This window comes from Podarcis bocagei, assembly GCF_964188305.1.
Source record: "Podarcis bocagei genome assembly, chromosome: 10".
Lineage (NCBI taxonomy): Eukaryota > Metazoa > Chordata > Lepidosauria > Squamata > Lacertidae > Podarcis > Podarcis bocagei.
The window spans coordinates 7,091,859-7,105,630 of NC_138135.1; the positions used below are offsets into that span (position 1 = coordinate 7,091,859).

The 13,772-nt window shown below is 48.5% G+C and overlaps 1 protein-coding gene across 5 annotated transcripts in view; it reads left to right on the forward strand.

The window, feature by feature from the left end:
- Positions 1 to 13,772, forward strand: part of IRF5 (interferon regulatory factor 5) — a 44,377-nt gene that overhangs the window by 12,134 nt on the left and 18,471 nt on the right. Inside the window, exons 1-3 of one of the 5 annotated variants that reach the window (XM_081210252.1) lie at positions 3,489 to 3,666; positions 10,886 to 11,114; positions 12,962 to 13,174. In XM_081210252.1, the coding sequence (XP_081066378.1) occupies positions 13,001 to 13,174 (174 nt within the window). In that variant the 5' untranslated portion in view covers positions 3,489 to 3,666; positions 10,886 to 11,114; positions 12,962 to 13,000. Of the gene's footprint in view, positions 1 to 3,488; positions 3,667 to 10,547; positions 10,718 to 10,796; positions 11,115 to 12,961; positions 13,175 to 13,772 lie in introns of those variants that run through there. The other 4 variants (XM_081210253.1, XM_081210250.1, XM_081210251.1 and 1 more) reach the window with 4 other exon arrangements.

Sequence of the window (13,772 nt, forward strand, 5' to 3'; positions counted from 1 at the left end):
CCAACTCTATGATTCTATGATTCTATAGGTGCATTTAGAGAATTAATTGGATTCAGTCTTGGGTCATTTGCACAGTATTTTATTATTTCTAGATGTTGCAATGCCTTTGATGTACACCACCATGATATCTTTTTGTGAGCTGGTAGTTTATGCATGTTCTAAATTGCTTTATTTAGAAGAAGCAACAGCAGACAGGGCTGCGTTCAGTCCAGAAATCCCATTGTGCAACAGACTTCTGCTTGCACAATTAAACTTCCCTTCCCCTGCAGTGAAAAACTGGATGCTGTGGCTGCCGATAATTCTGCCAATGACATTCACGTATCTACGTACTTTGCAAAAATTTATTCAGCTTCAGCTAATCCTGGGGAAGGGGTGATGAAGTCAATTCAACATTCCTTTTTCCCAGCCCTCTCTGACTTCCAACATTTTGCCCAGGCATTGCCAGTTTTCGCAACCACGAAGACTTAGATGTTTGCTTTCCGGCCAATGCTGAAATAGCTGATTTCTGTCCCTGTTACCAGTTTCTGTACTTAAAAGGCACTTTCTCAGACCCATGGAATAATGCACAAATCTGATACGAAGTTTTTGGCTTGGCGGTAATGTCCTCCAGTAATGTTGCTAGGGCTGTGTGATCAATTTGGGAGCGGTTCTTCAGCATAAAAAAATCAGGACACATGGGCAGTCTTAAAGTAGGGTTGCCAAACGTCCAAAATTTACCGGACATAGCCGGGATTTGGCCGTCTGTAACAGTGCCCAGGCGGAAATCGCTTGAATATCCTGGGTCATCTCCTTTGCTGAAGGTTTTCAAGAGGAAACAGGGCAAATAGGAGCTGTAATTAATATTGGCGCTGGAAAACTCAACTCTCCATTCTCTCCATCCCTCCCCCCTTCTAAAAACCAAGGTCAGCTTGAAAGAGCAAAGGCAGTGACTACCTATGCTTTTTAACATCTACATGAAGCCGCTGGGAGAGATCATCAGGGGGTTTGGGCTGGGTGTTCATCAGTATGTGGATGATACCCAACTCTACCTCTCTCTTAAATCAGAATCAGTGAAGGCGGTGAAGGTCCTGTGTGAGTGTCTGGAGGCGGTTGGAGGATGGATGGCGGCTAACAGATTGAGGTTGAATCCTGACAAGACAGAAGTACTGTTTTTGGGGGACAGGAGGCGGGCAGGTGTGGAGGATTCCCTGGTCCTGAATGGGGCAACTGTTCCCCTGAAGGACCAGGTGTGCAGCCTGGGAGTCATTTTGGACTCACAGCTGTCCATGGTGGCGCAGGTCAATTCTGTGTCCAGGGCAGCTGTCTACCAGCTCCATCTGGTATGCAGGATGAGACCCTACCTGCCCGCGGACTTTATCGCCGGAGTGGTCCATGCTCTGGTTATCTCCTGCTTGGACTACTGCAATGCGCTCTCCGTGGGGCTACCTTTGAAGGTGACTCAGAAACTGCAATTAATCCAGAATGTGGCAGCTGGACTGGTGACTGGGAGCAGCCACTGAGACCACATAACACATAACCTGAAAGACCTGCACAATTCAAAGTGTTGGTGCTGACCTTGAAAGCCCTAAATGGCCTCGGCCCAGTAGACCTGAAGGAGCATCTCCACCCCCATCGCTCAGCCCAGACACTGTGGTCAAGCTCCGAGGGCCTTCTGGCAGTTCCCTCCCTGCGAGAAGTGAGGTTGCAGGGAACCAGGCAGAGGGCCTTCTCGGTGGTGACGCCTGCCCTGTGGAACGCCCTTCCTTCAGATGACAAGGCAATAAGCAACTATCTTACTTTTAGAAGACATCTGAAGGCAGCCCTGTTTATGGAAGTTTTTAAATGTTCGATGCTGTATTGTGTTTTTAATATTCGGTTGCAAGCCACGCAGAGTGGCTGCGGCAACCCAGCCAAATGGACGGGGTATAAATAATAAATTATTATTATTATTATTATTATTATTATTAATAATAATAATAATAATAATAATAATAATAATAATAATAATAATATACCTTTTACTGAGTGCTCACTGGAAGGACAGATCCTGAAGCTGAGGCTCCAAGACTTTGGCCACCTCATGAGAAGAGAAGGCTCCCTGGAAAAGACCCAGATGTTGGGAAAGATGGAGGGCACAAGGAGAAGGGGACGACAGAGGACGAGATGGTGGGACAGTGTTCCTGAAGCTACCAGCATGAGTCTGACCAAACTGCGGGAGGCAGTGGAAGACAGGAGTGCCTGGCGTGCTCTGGTCCAGGGGGTCACAAAGAGTCGGACACGACTAAACAACAACCACAGCCTTCTACTAGGCTTCATTGCACTTTCCTCACTGGGCTTGAAATAAACTATTTCCATCTCGGGTCCAGGGCTGCCGCCGAATTGAAAGTGTTGATATTAAGTGAGGGCGAATGACCTCAAGCAAACAGAGGTCTCCAGCGCCCAGTGCAGCAAGGTCAGGGTGTTTCGGTGCTGCCGAAATCCGAGTAACGCCGGCTGAACCGGTTAGGGGGATCGGGGCCTGGGGCTTGTTGTGAGGTTAAGCCTCAGAATCTCTTCAGGGCAGTCCACAGGACCATAAATTGAGAGCTTAGCACCAAGAATACAAGGAGACGATTTTGAGAAGGTCACCGGAGCATGTGTTCTCATTTTGATGGCATTGCAAAGAATTCGGTTCAGCTCAGTCTTGTAGGAAAATGCTCCTGTACTCAAGGTGCTCACATGGGTGCTTAAAGCCTTGAGGAACCCAGGCCGCAAATACGTGAAAGGCTTGTTTCTACCCTACAGACCCTCTCGGGGGCTGAGAACTGCAGAGGGGGCCTTCTTGGTAGCTGCTCCACCTTCAGAGGGCCTTCTCGGTGGTGGCCCCTAAGCTGTGGAATTCCCTCCCCAAAGAGGTGCCTCTGGCCTCTTCATTGCACAGCTTCTAGCAAATGCTGAAGACACATCTATTCACCTTGGCCTTAGATTCTTGGCAGGTATGTTTTTAGGAACCACCTTATTGTTAGGGTTGTTGTTGTTGAATCATTTAGTTGTGTCCGACTCTTCGTGACCCCCTGGACCAGAGCAAGCCAGGCACTCCTGTCTTCCACTGCCTCCTGCAGTTTGGTCAAACACACTGTCCAACCATCTCGTCCTGTCGTCCCCTTCTCCTTGTGCCCTCCATCTTTCCCAACATCAGGGTCTTTTCCAGGGAGTCTTCTCTTCTCATGAGGTGGCCAAAGTCTTGGAGCCTCAGCTTCAGGATCTGTCCTTCCAGTGAGCACTCAGGGCTGATTTCCTTCAGAATGGAGAGGTTTGATCTTCTTGCAGTCCATGGGACTCTCAAGAGTCTCCTCCAGCACCAGAATTCAAAAGCATCCATTCTTCGGCGATCAGCCTTCTTGATGGTCCAGCTCTCACTTCCATACATCACTACTGGGAAAACCAGAGCTTGAACTAGACGGACCTTTGTTGGCAAGTTGATGTCTCTGCTTTTTAAGATGCTGTCCAGGTTTGTCATCGCTTTTCTCCTGAGAAGCAGGCGTCTTTTAATTTCGTGGCTGCTGTCACCATCTTCAGTGATCATGGAGCCCAAGAAAGTAAAATCTCTTGACGTCTGCAATGGTCAAGATGGGGCAGTCTCCCCATTCCATGTACAAACCCTGACCCGACAGGCAATGGGAAGCTGCCCCCCACCTTACCCAAGAGGTGAGTGTCGGAGATGGCTGTGCACCCCTCTGTCCTGCAACATCTCCGCCCCTCAGCATCCGCCGCCTGAGGCATCCGCCCAAATCCGCCTAACGGTTGAGCCGGGACGCCACTCGCTAATCACAGTTCCCAACAACGTTTTGCACAAAGCACCCTGCGCTGTTTGCACACATTTGGGCTTCTCTGCACCCCCTCAGGCAACGGCGGAGGCCAGTCCGACGACTTTGGGTGCTCCCGGCTTTGTCATCGTTGCTGGTACCTGAGAGGCCTTTTCCCTCCACCTGCTCCCGTCTGGAAAAGGTGGAAGTGCTGCGCCTGCCGTTGTGCAATACCCCACAGAAGAGGCTTATTCACCCGCTGACACCCACGGCTGCCTTCTGGGAGTCGGCCGATTCTCTCGCTGCGCAGTCAGAGCTCCAAATCCCAGCTCAGAAGCTGGCTGGGTGTGACCCGTGGCCCAAGCAGGGCAATAAACAACAAGACTTCACCTTCCTCTCCTCCCAAATCTACGCTGAAGGCTCTCCCAAACTTCCAGAGCAAGATTTGGGGGGCATGCAAGGAGGGGAGACAAAGGTGAGGTCTGTGATCAGATATCCGTTCCCCTTGCACCGAGACACCTTTGGGTGGCCTTCTCAGTGGTGGCTGCCCCCAGGCAACTTTGGAACTCCCTTCCTGAGAAAGCCAGACCGGCTGCCCTTTCGCCGGAAGGATTTGGGGGAAGTGACTTTGTCTTTAAGGAAAGGGCTTTTAAATGTTGTTTTTTATTAGCCGTATTTCAATAGATTTGATTCCCCCCCCTTCCACTTTTCTTTAGTTTGTGTGCTGTTTTCGTTAACCGTATTTCAACAGATTTGTTTTTCCTTTTATATTGTTTTATAATTATATTATCGAGTTACTTCCAAACAATTATCTCCTATGCTTTTCTCCCAAAGTTTCACAAATTGGCTTCACATCAAACAAGCACGTGGCTTCCTGTGTTGACTTCCCACCTTCACATCCAGAGTGTTTATTATCAAACCCTTTTCTGCTACATTATGAACCAGACATCAATTACAAAAGAAACCCTGTACAATCAGGGAAGCAGGTGGTGCTGTGGTCTAAACCACTGAGCCTCTTGGGCTTGCTGATCAGAAGGTTGGCAGTTCGAGTCCCCACAATGGAGTGAGCTCCCATTGCTCTGTCCCAGCTCCTGCCAACCTAGCAGTTCGAAAGCACACCAGCTCAAGTAGATAAATAGGTACCACTATGGTGGGAAGGTAAACGGCGTTTCCGTGCGCTCTGGCTTCCATCACGGTGTTCTGTTGCGCCAGAAGCGGTTTAGTCATGCTAGACGCATGGCCCGGAAAGCTGTCTGTGGACAAACACCAGCTCCCTCGCCCTGAAAGCGAGAGGAGTGCCACACCCCATAGTCAAATTCAGCTGGACTTAACCATCCTTTACCTTTTTACCTTTAGTACAATCATTTTATCAATTGTTTGCCGCTGCTCCCATCTCGAATCCTGCCCGCGATTTCATTTGACTATACAGTGGTACCTCGGAAGTCGAACGGAATCCGTTCCAGAAGTCCGTCCGACTTCCAGAATGTTTGGAAACCAAGGCACGGCTTCCGATTGGCTGCAGGAAGCTCCTGCAGCCAATCGGAAGCCTCGTCGGACATTCGGGTTCCAAAGCACGTCCGCAAACTGGAACATTCACTTCCAGGTCTGCGGCATCCGGGAGCCAAAACGTTTGACTCGCAAGGCGTTTGGGTTCCAAGGTACGACTGCAATACTTATTTGAATAGTAGCCTTTTGTCTTTTATCTCTGTTTTAAATTTCATAAGCCACCCTGAATCTTGGTTTGGGGGAAAGGCGGGATATAAATAACTATAGTCACCCACCCCATCCATTCCTTTGGCTTTCCAAACTTGGGGGGGGGGGGGAGTAAGGAGAGCCACTGAAAAATATCACCAAAAAGGGATCCGAGTGTGACCCATGTGATTTCCTCCCCCGGAGGTAGAAGGAACTGAAAGCACAGTCTGTTCTATGTATGGGGTTTTCTTTTTTGGTGTGTTTTTTTGCTTATTCTTCTGCCTGGGGACATGACTCATTTCATGAGGTCTAGCGCTTGAAATGCGGAAAGAGGCAAACTTGTAAAGAAATGAAACCAATTCACCTGAAAAAAGGGGACAGGTGGACAAGCATGCCAGGGCCGGATTTAAGATTTGATGAGGCCCTCAGCTCCTGAAGGCAATGGGGCCCTTTCTATGTCCAGCTGCCCTTTGTCAACAAAAAATGGTCACTGTTTTGTGTGTGGAATATGTGCTATATGGTAATTGATGGAGCTAATAGGTATCTCAAGCCATTTGCACATTACAAATAAGAGCCTACACAGCACAAAACACTGTTGCTGTATGTAGGTTTCATTTTATTTGTTTTTTATCTTATATTTTGGCAATGTACATCCATATTTTTTTCATTCAAATTTTTTCGGGGGCCCCCGAGAGAGTGGGGCCCTAAACTAGAGCTTGCTTAGCTTATATGTAAATCCAGCCGCTTCCACACACATAATGTGGGGCTGCCGTCAGACTCTGAGAATCATCTAGTCCAGGGGTTGGCAACCTTCAGCCTATGGGCCAAAAGCAGCACACGGGGGTCATTTAACTGGCCCACGAGCCGCCTCCAAATCAAGCCGCCCGCTTAGCGAGTCCCCACGCACTGCGCTAAACCGGCACAGCGCGGAGCAGGGACTTGCTTCCGTGGCGCCAGAAATCGTGCATGCGCAGACTCTGGAAATCGCATCTGCGCAGACGCAATCCGGCCCACGGAATGATCTCTGCAGGAGTGAGCCGGCCCAAGCGAGGTAAACCTTGCCCGACCCCTGATCTAGTCCAGCCCCCTGCAATGCAAGTGTCCGACGTGGAACTCGAACTCACAACCCTGAGCACAAGAGTCTTGTGCCCTACTAGCTGAGCTATCGACAAGATGGCTGCCAATTGGGATGGCTCCAAAAGAAGATTAGACAAATTTACGGAGGAGATACAGCTGTCAATAGGTACTAGGCATGATTGTGACTCTCTACCTCCATTGCTGCAAGCAGTAAGCCTCTAAGCCCTTAGCTTTTTCTTAAGATTCAAGGCAGGCGAAAGAGAAGTCCTTCTTCACACGGCACATGGTTGAACTATGGAAGTCCCTCCCACTGGAAGCATAGCTGGCAACCGTCCCTTATTTGGTGGGAAACTCCCTTATCCCAGCGCCGTGTCCCGCTGCTGTCCCTTATTGATGATGTCCCTTAAATTTCCCGGGTTTCAAAGGAAGCAGCTCCTCTCCCTCCCTCCCTCCCTGCCGGCCAGGGAGGAGAGAGGCTCCAACTGTGTTGCTTGGCTGCGTTGCTCACCCAGTAAGGAGTCGGAGAACGACTGGGGGGTGGAGCTTGCATGCCTTGTGCCGATCAAATCGGCCGCGTTGCCTGGGGACTCGCCTTTGCTCAGCGCTTCCCAGCGGAGAGGTGACGGTGGTTTTCCTTGCTGCATCCCCTTTGCCGGGTTGCTGCGCTGTGGGAACCACCGCTTGAGGCTTCGTTTGGCTGCTGGCTGGGCTTTCTGCCTTTGGCTCAGAGGGGCTCAGAAGTCAAACATACCTGTGCTCTGAAAATCCCTTATTTTGGCTGCTGATCCCTTATTTTCGAGGCTGCTGGTCCCTTATTTTCAAATCTGTAAGTTGACAGCTATGACTGGAAGCAGCAACGGGACCAACCTAGGTGTCTTTCAAATAGGATTTGGCAGGTTTGGAGAGGAGAGGGCAGTCGATGGCCACTATTCTCGGCAGTTATGCTCTGCGGATGGTCAAAGGCATACCCGGCAAGTGTCCCAAAAAAGCCGGGACACCCTGGTTTTTATTGCGAGAGTATGGAGGCCATTTTGTTTGACGTGATTTCTCAACACAATTCTCCCCTTGAAAAAAGTGCTTTCCCCCAGGGCTGTGATCTCGCATGGCGCCCCAAAGCACGTGGTGTTTTTGGGGAGGGGAAATTGTGTTGCACTAAAAAATAATAATGAGAAGATGGTGTCCCAGCTTTTGGCTTCACCGTGTTGGAAGGTATGCAAAGGCCACAAAGACATCAAAATCCCAGTTGCTAGGGGAGGGGTCTTTTGAAGAAATCCTGCTGCGGCTTCCAGACAGGCTTCTGGTTGGTCTGATCCAGTAGGCAGATCTTGTCATCCTCTGTCACAGTAACTGGGAACCCCAAGTGCAAAGATATGCTCTTGTCCTCAGTTTCCGCTGTTGATCTTCCCATCATGGGCATTTAGTCAGTCCTTCTGCAAACAGGGCACTGGTCTACCTGGGCTGCCTTTGGTCGGATCCAGCAGCCAGGCCTTATGTTAAATGAAGCTCCTCCGGAAGGGAGCCATGTGGCTTTTGCCCGGCAGTCGCCATACGGGGGAAACACAAAACCACCAACGCAGTTTCAAAATAATTCTTTCTTCCTAGGGAGCTCAGAGAACTGAAAAGAGGAAGGTCAAGGACTTCTGGTTCATTTCTGGTTTCAGAACGGCCAGTGTTTTCTGGTATAAAACATAACTAAAGTGCCAGTATAGAATGGGCACACGCAAACACGTGCCCCTATTTTCCAGGGATTTGCAGAAGCCGTCCCGGTTTCTGATTTGAGCCCGGAATGTCTTGGTTTTCCTTGTTTTGTTTGTTTAGTCGTGTCCGCCTCTTCGTCACCCCCTGGACCAGAGCACGCCAGGCAGTCCTGTCTTCCACTGCATCCCGCAGTTTGGTCAAACTCATGCTGGTAGCTTCGAGAACACCATCCCACCACCTCGTCCTCTGTTGTCCCCTTCTCCTTGTGCCCTCCATCTTTCCCAACATCAGGGTCTTTTCCAGGGAGCCTTCTCTTCTCATGAGGTGGCCAAAGTCTTGGAGCCTCAGCTTCAGGATCTGTCCTTCCAGTGAGCACTCAGGGCTGATTTCCTTCAGAATGGAGAGGTTTGATCTTATTGCAGTCCATGGGACTCTCCAGAGTCTCCTCCAGCACCAGAATTCAAAAGCATCCATTCTGTTGTTGTTGTTTAGTCATTTAGTTGTGTCCGACTCCTCGTGACCCCCTGGACCAGAGCACACCAGGCACTTCTGTCTTCCACTGCCTCCCACAGTTTGGTCAAACTCATGCTGGTAGCTTCAAGAACACTGTCCCACCATCTCGTCCTCTGTCGTCCCCTTCTCCTTGTGCCGTCCATCTTTCCCAACATCAGGGTCTTTTCCAGAGAGTCTTCTCTTCTCATGAATTCTACTCAGCTTTAAAAAAAAAAAGTGTCCCCGGATTCATTGAAAAAAATCTGGTAACCATATGATAGATAGATAGATAGATGATAGATAGATAGATAGATAGATAGATAGATAGATAGATGATAGATAGATAGATAGATAGATAGATAGATAGATAGATAGATAGAACAAGATACAAGTGCTAGAAAGGAATGAGGACGTAACCGTCTTTTTGGAGTAAAACCAGCACAATTCAAGCACGCTCTTCTGACCAGGCTTCAAAGGAACCATGCAAAACCGCAAGGAGAAAGCAAAGTTTTGCTGGAGCGAAAAGACTGGTTTGGCAAGCACAGTCTAGGTGTTTGGGAGTCGTCCTGAGGCGCAGGAATGCCCCAGGGAATCTACAGAGAAGAATGCGTAGCCTTGGCATTTAAGTCTCCTCAGCTCCTGATACTGCTGCTAATCGCAGGGAGCTGGGATTTTTCCACAGAGAGCAACTTCTGCCCCCCAACCCACCCCCTCGGACACCTTTGTGGATCTGTCTGATCCCCGAGGCTTAAAGATGTTTGCAAGTTGACAGCTGCAAAAAATCATCGGAAGAAACCGTCGCGGCTGCGTCCTGAAACCAAGGCAAGGAGACTCAGCGGTTTGTTTAAGCGTGCTGGGAATTGCAGCCTTATCCAGGGTGGACTACAGTTCCCAGGATGCTTGTTGGGTTGGGTGTGCTCTAAATGTGCATTACACACACAGCCTCTTTCACTTTTTTTTTTAAAAGCATGATTGATTTCCGACCGTGCAACAAGATTGCGGCCTCTTTCTCATTCACACGCCACGGTGGTCTTTTCAGGGTTTGGCTCAGGAGCTTTGTGGGTTTCTGAGGCTGTGTCACTGCTTCTTCTTATGATATAATAATAATAATAATAATAATAATAATAATAATAATAATAATAATAATTATTATTATTATTATTATTATTATTATTATTATTATTATTAATTTATTTATACCCCCGCCCATCTGGCTGGGCTTTCCCAGCCACTCTGGACAGCTTCCAACAAAATATTAAAATACCATAATACATCAAACATTAAAAGCTTCCCTAAACAGGGCTGCCCTCAGATGTCTTCTAAAAGTCTGGGAGTTGACTGATTGCCTGAATATTTTCCGAGGTGGAAAAGGAAATCCAGTTACCAATGCCGGAAAGTGTTGTTATAAGAAAAAACTGCTCCTTTTTCTTTATGGGGTACCCAAAAGCCCATATAGAGTCCTTAAGTGGGTTCCCTATCAGAAGGAGAAAATAACAGAGGCCAATCAGTGTATATTGAGAAGCAAAGCAGCTAGTAAGCTTGATCTTTATCAAACTGTTGCTCACCCCACGCAGGAGGGAGGAGAACCCCAAACAATGGTGCGCAAGCCCTTATATAGACTTTTGAAATTGCCCACCGTGTAGCCCAAGACCACCCCCAAAAGGCATCAAACATACATCACAGGAGGAGGTGGTCTACAGCAGAAATCCTGTTTGCCAGAACACCTGATAATGGTCACTGATTGCTTCACCTGGGCAGCCTGGCCATTCTTTTGTGATGGTTAATACTTTAGTTCCTGACTCCAGGTCACAGGGCTCACCCTATTCATACGCAAATACGCCCTTAAGACAGGATTTGCAAGCAAAAAGACAGTGGGGAGGCTTTCCCCATTTGCCTCCCTTCCTGCAGAGGAATATCTGAGGTCACTAGGAGAGTCAAAATGGCTTCAGGATTGCTCTCCTGTACTGTTTCAGACACGTGGTTCACATACTTATGTATGTGTTTGCCTTGTACATTGATGAACATATGATTTATATATATATATATATGAGACCTTAGAATTCCTATAACAGTGTTGTGATGGAGGTCAGGGGAGAGTGGTGGCTTCTCTTATTCCTGACCCAAGCGTAATACTCAGCGGAGAGTTTGTGTCTCCGTTGCAGCTGGTGACTGTCGGGGATTTCCCTGTTTTCTGCTCGGCATTGTAGCTGTCACACCTGTGGAACCAGAACTGGGAGGTTCTGAGTCATCTGCGGAGATTAGAGTCATCCCTCGGCTTAAAATGTGTGGCATGCCTTAGACGCTTGCAAGGCCCCTGGCGGAGAGGAAAGGAGCCGTTTGTGGTGGCTGCTATTAAGAGAAGAAGGATTATCACCATCACTGTCTACCTGGGTAAGGTTGTTTTCTGTCCTCCCTCCTAAGAAGGAAGGTTCCCCAAACCAACACTTAACGGACTGGCTGCAAAGAACAGGCTGGAGGAGATCGGGAGAAGATGTTTCAGGATGGAATTTTTGTGCTTCCCGGCTGGAGGATTTCAAAGGGTTTTAGGGCAGGCTTCAAAATATTTAGGGGTATGCGTGCTCCTTTCATGACAGCAGTCACAAAATTAAAAGACGCCTGCTTCTTGGGAGAAAAGCAATGACAAACCTAGACAGCATCTTAAAAAGCAGAGACATCACCTTGCCAACAAAGGTCCATACAGTGGTACCTCGGGTTACATACGCTTCAGGTTACACACTCCGCTAACCCAGAAATAGTGCTTCAGGTTAAGAACTTTGCTTCAGGATAAGAACAGAAATCGGGCTCCGGCGGCGTGGCAGCAGCAGGCCCCATTAGCTAAAGTGGTGCTTCAGGTTAAGAACAGTTTCAGGTTAAGAACGGACCTCCGGAACGAATTAAGTACTTAACCCGAGGTACCACTGTATAGTTAAAGCTATGGTTTTCCCAGTAGTGATGTATGGAAGTGAGAGCTGGACCATAAAGAAGGCTGATCGCCGAAGAATCAATGCTTTTGCATTATGGTGCTGGAGGAGACTCTTGAGAGTCCCAAGAAGATCGAACTGATCCATTTTGAAGGAAATCAGCCCTGAGTGCTCACTGGAAGGACAGATCCTGAAGCTGAGGCTCCAATACTTGGGCCACCTCCTGAGAAGAGAAGACTCCCTGGAAAAGACCCTGATGTTGGGGAAGATGGAGGGCACAAGGAGAAGGGGACGACAGAGGACGAGATGGTGGGACAGTGTTCTCGAAGAGACCAGCATGAGTTTGACCAAACTGTGGGAGGCAGTGGAGGACAGGAGGGCCTGGCATGCTCAGGTCCAGGGGGTCACAACGAGTCGGACACCACTCAACGACTAAACAACAACAACACCAGCATGCTCCTGTGTCCCCCCAGAAAATAAGACTGCGTAAATCCACTGACATCACGGTCCACAGCCAATGGCAACTGCCAAAGAAGCAAGCAACGTCTGCCCCCCCCCCACCCAACCTGGCAATTGTGGGGGTGATAGTGGACAACCTTGCCTAGTTCCTTTTTGTATCTTACAATCATCCGTTATCACCTGATTTACAAATAAGTTGGCTTTTGGTTCTGAATATATTGCTTGTATGCCTTTCAAAAATTTGAACCCACCATTAATTTCTTCAAGGAATTTTGTCATGAAATTCCAAGAGACATTGTCAAAGGCTTTTTCGGCAACTGTAAACATCATTGCTGCATCATTTTCATTTTTGACCTCCGGGTATTCTATTACATTCAGAATATTTCTTATATTATCTTTCATTTGTCTACCTGGAAGGAATCCTGCCTGATCTTGATGTATATACTCATTTGATTTTTTTCCCCATTCTATTAGCTAAAATGTTTGCAAATAATTTAGAATCATTATTTAACAAGATAGGCCTATAATTTTTAATTTGCAGCAAATCTGAATCTTGTTTTGGAATTACTGTAATATAAGCCTCTCTCCATGTTTCTGGAATTTCACCTGTATTTAAAATCTCATTCATAACATCTTTCAATGGGTTTACCAATTGTTCACTTAGTTTTTTATAATACTTTGCCGTTAATCCAGCTGGACCAGGAGACTTGCCATTTTGTATAAATTAAAAATTATGCAGCTTTCAGATCGAATGCAAGGGAAACCCCACAAGGAGCGCAATGCAGCGATCTAACCTTGAAGTCGCATTTCCCCTCGGAGGCCGTCCACTTCCTGACCAGTTCTGCCTTCTCTTTGCAGGTCGGGCAGTGGGTCAGTTGTCCCTCCGGTGACCCCGCCATGAGCTCGCATCCCCGCCGCGTCCGTCTGAAGCCCTGGCTGGTGGCCCAAGTCAACAGCAGTCAGTACCCGGGACTCCGCTGGGTGGATGCCGAGAGAAAGCGCTTCTTCATTCCCTGGCGCCACGCCACCCGCCACATCCCCAGCCAGGACGACGAGAACACCATATTCAAGGTGCGTGAGGAGGAGAGATCTAGCTTGCCGGCTAAAATTCCCTGCTATATCCCACATAACAGTGCCTTTTTCAAAAAAGTAGGGCTGCAACCGTTAAACCAGCTTGGCTTAGAGTGCTTCCCAAACCTGGGTCTCTAGCTGTTGTTGGACTACAACTCCCATCATGCCTGACCGCTGGACGATGGGAGTTGTAGTCCAAAAACAGCCGGAGACCGAAGTTTGGGAAACACTGGCTTATAGAGTGTCAGATCAGGACCTGGGAGACCAGGGTTCGAATCCCCACTTGCCCTTGGGAGACTGACGCTGGCTGTCGGCTCTAACCTACCTCACAGGGTGGTTGTGGCGATTAAACGAGGGGGAGAAAAAGGTAGGGTATAAATGCAATAATACCTACGGGACCGCCTCGCCTGGTATGCCCCACGGAGGACCTTAAGGTCCACAAATAACAATACCTTGGAGGTCCCAAGCCGCAAGGTGGTTAGATTGGTCTCAACTAGGGCCTTTTCAGTGCTGGCCCTGACGTGGTGGAACGCTCTGTCCCAAGAGACTAGGGCCCTGCGGGGCTTGACATCTTTCCGCAGGGCCTGCAAGAATGAGC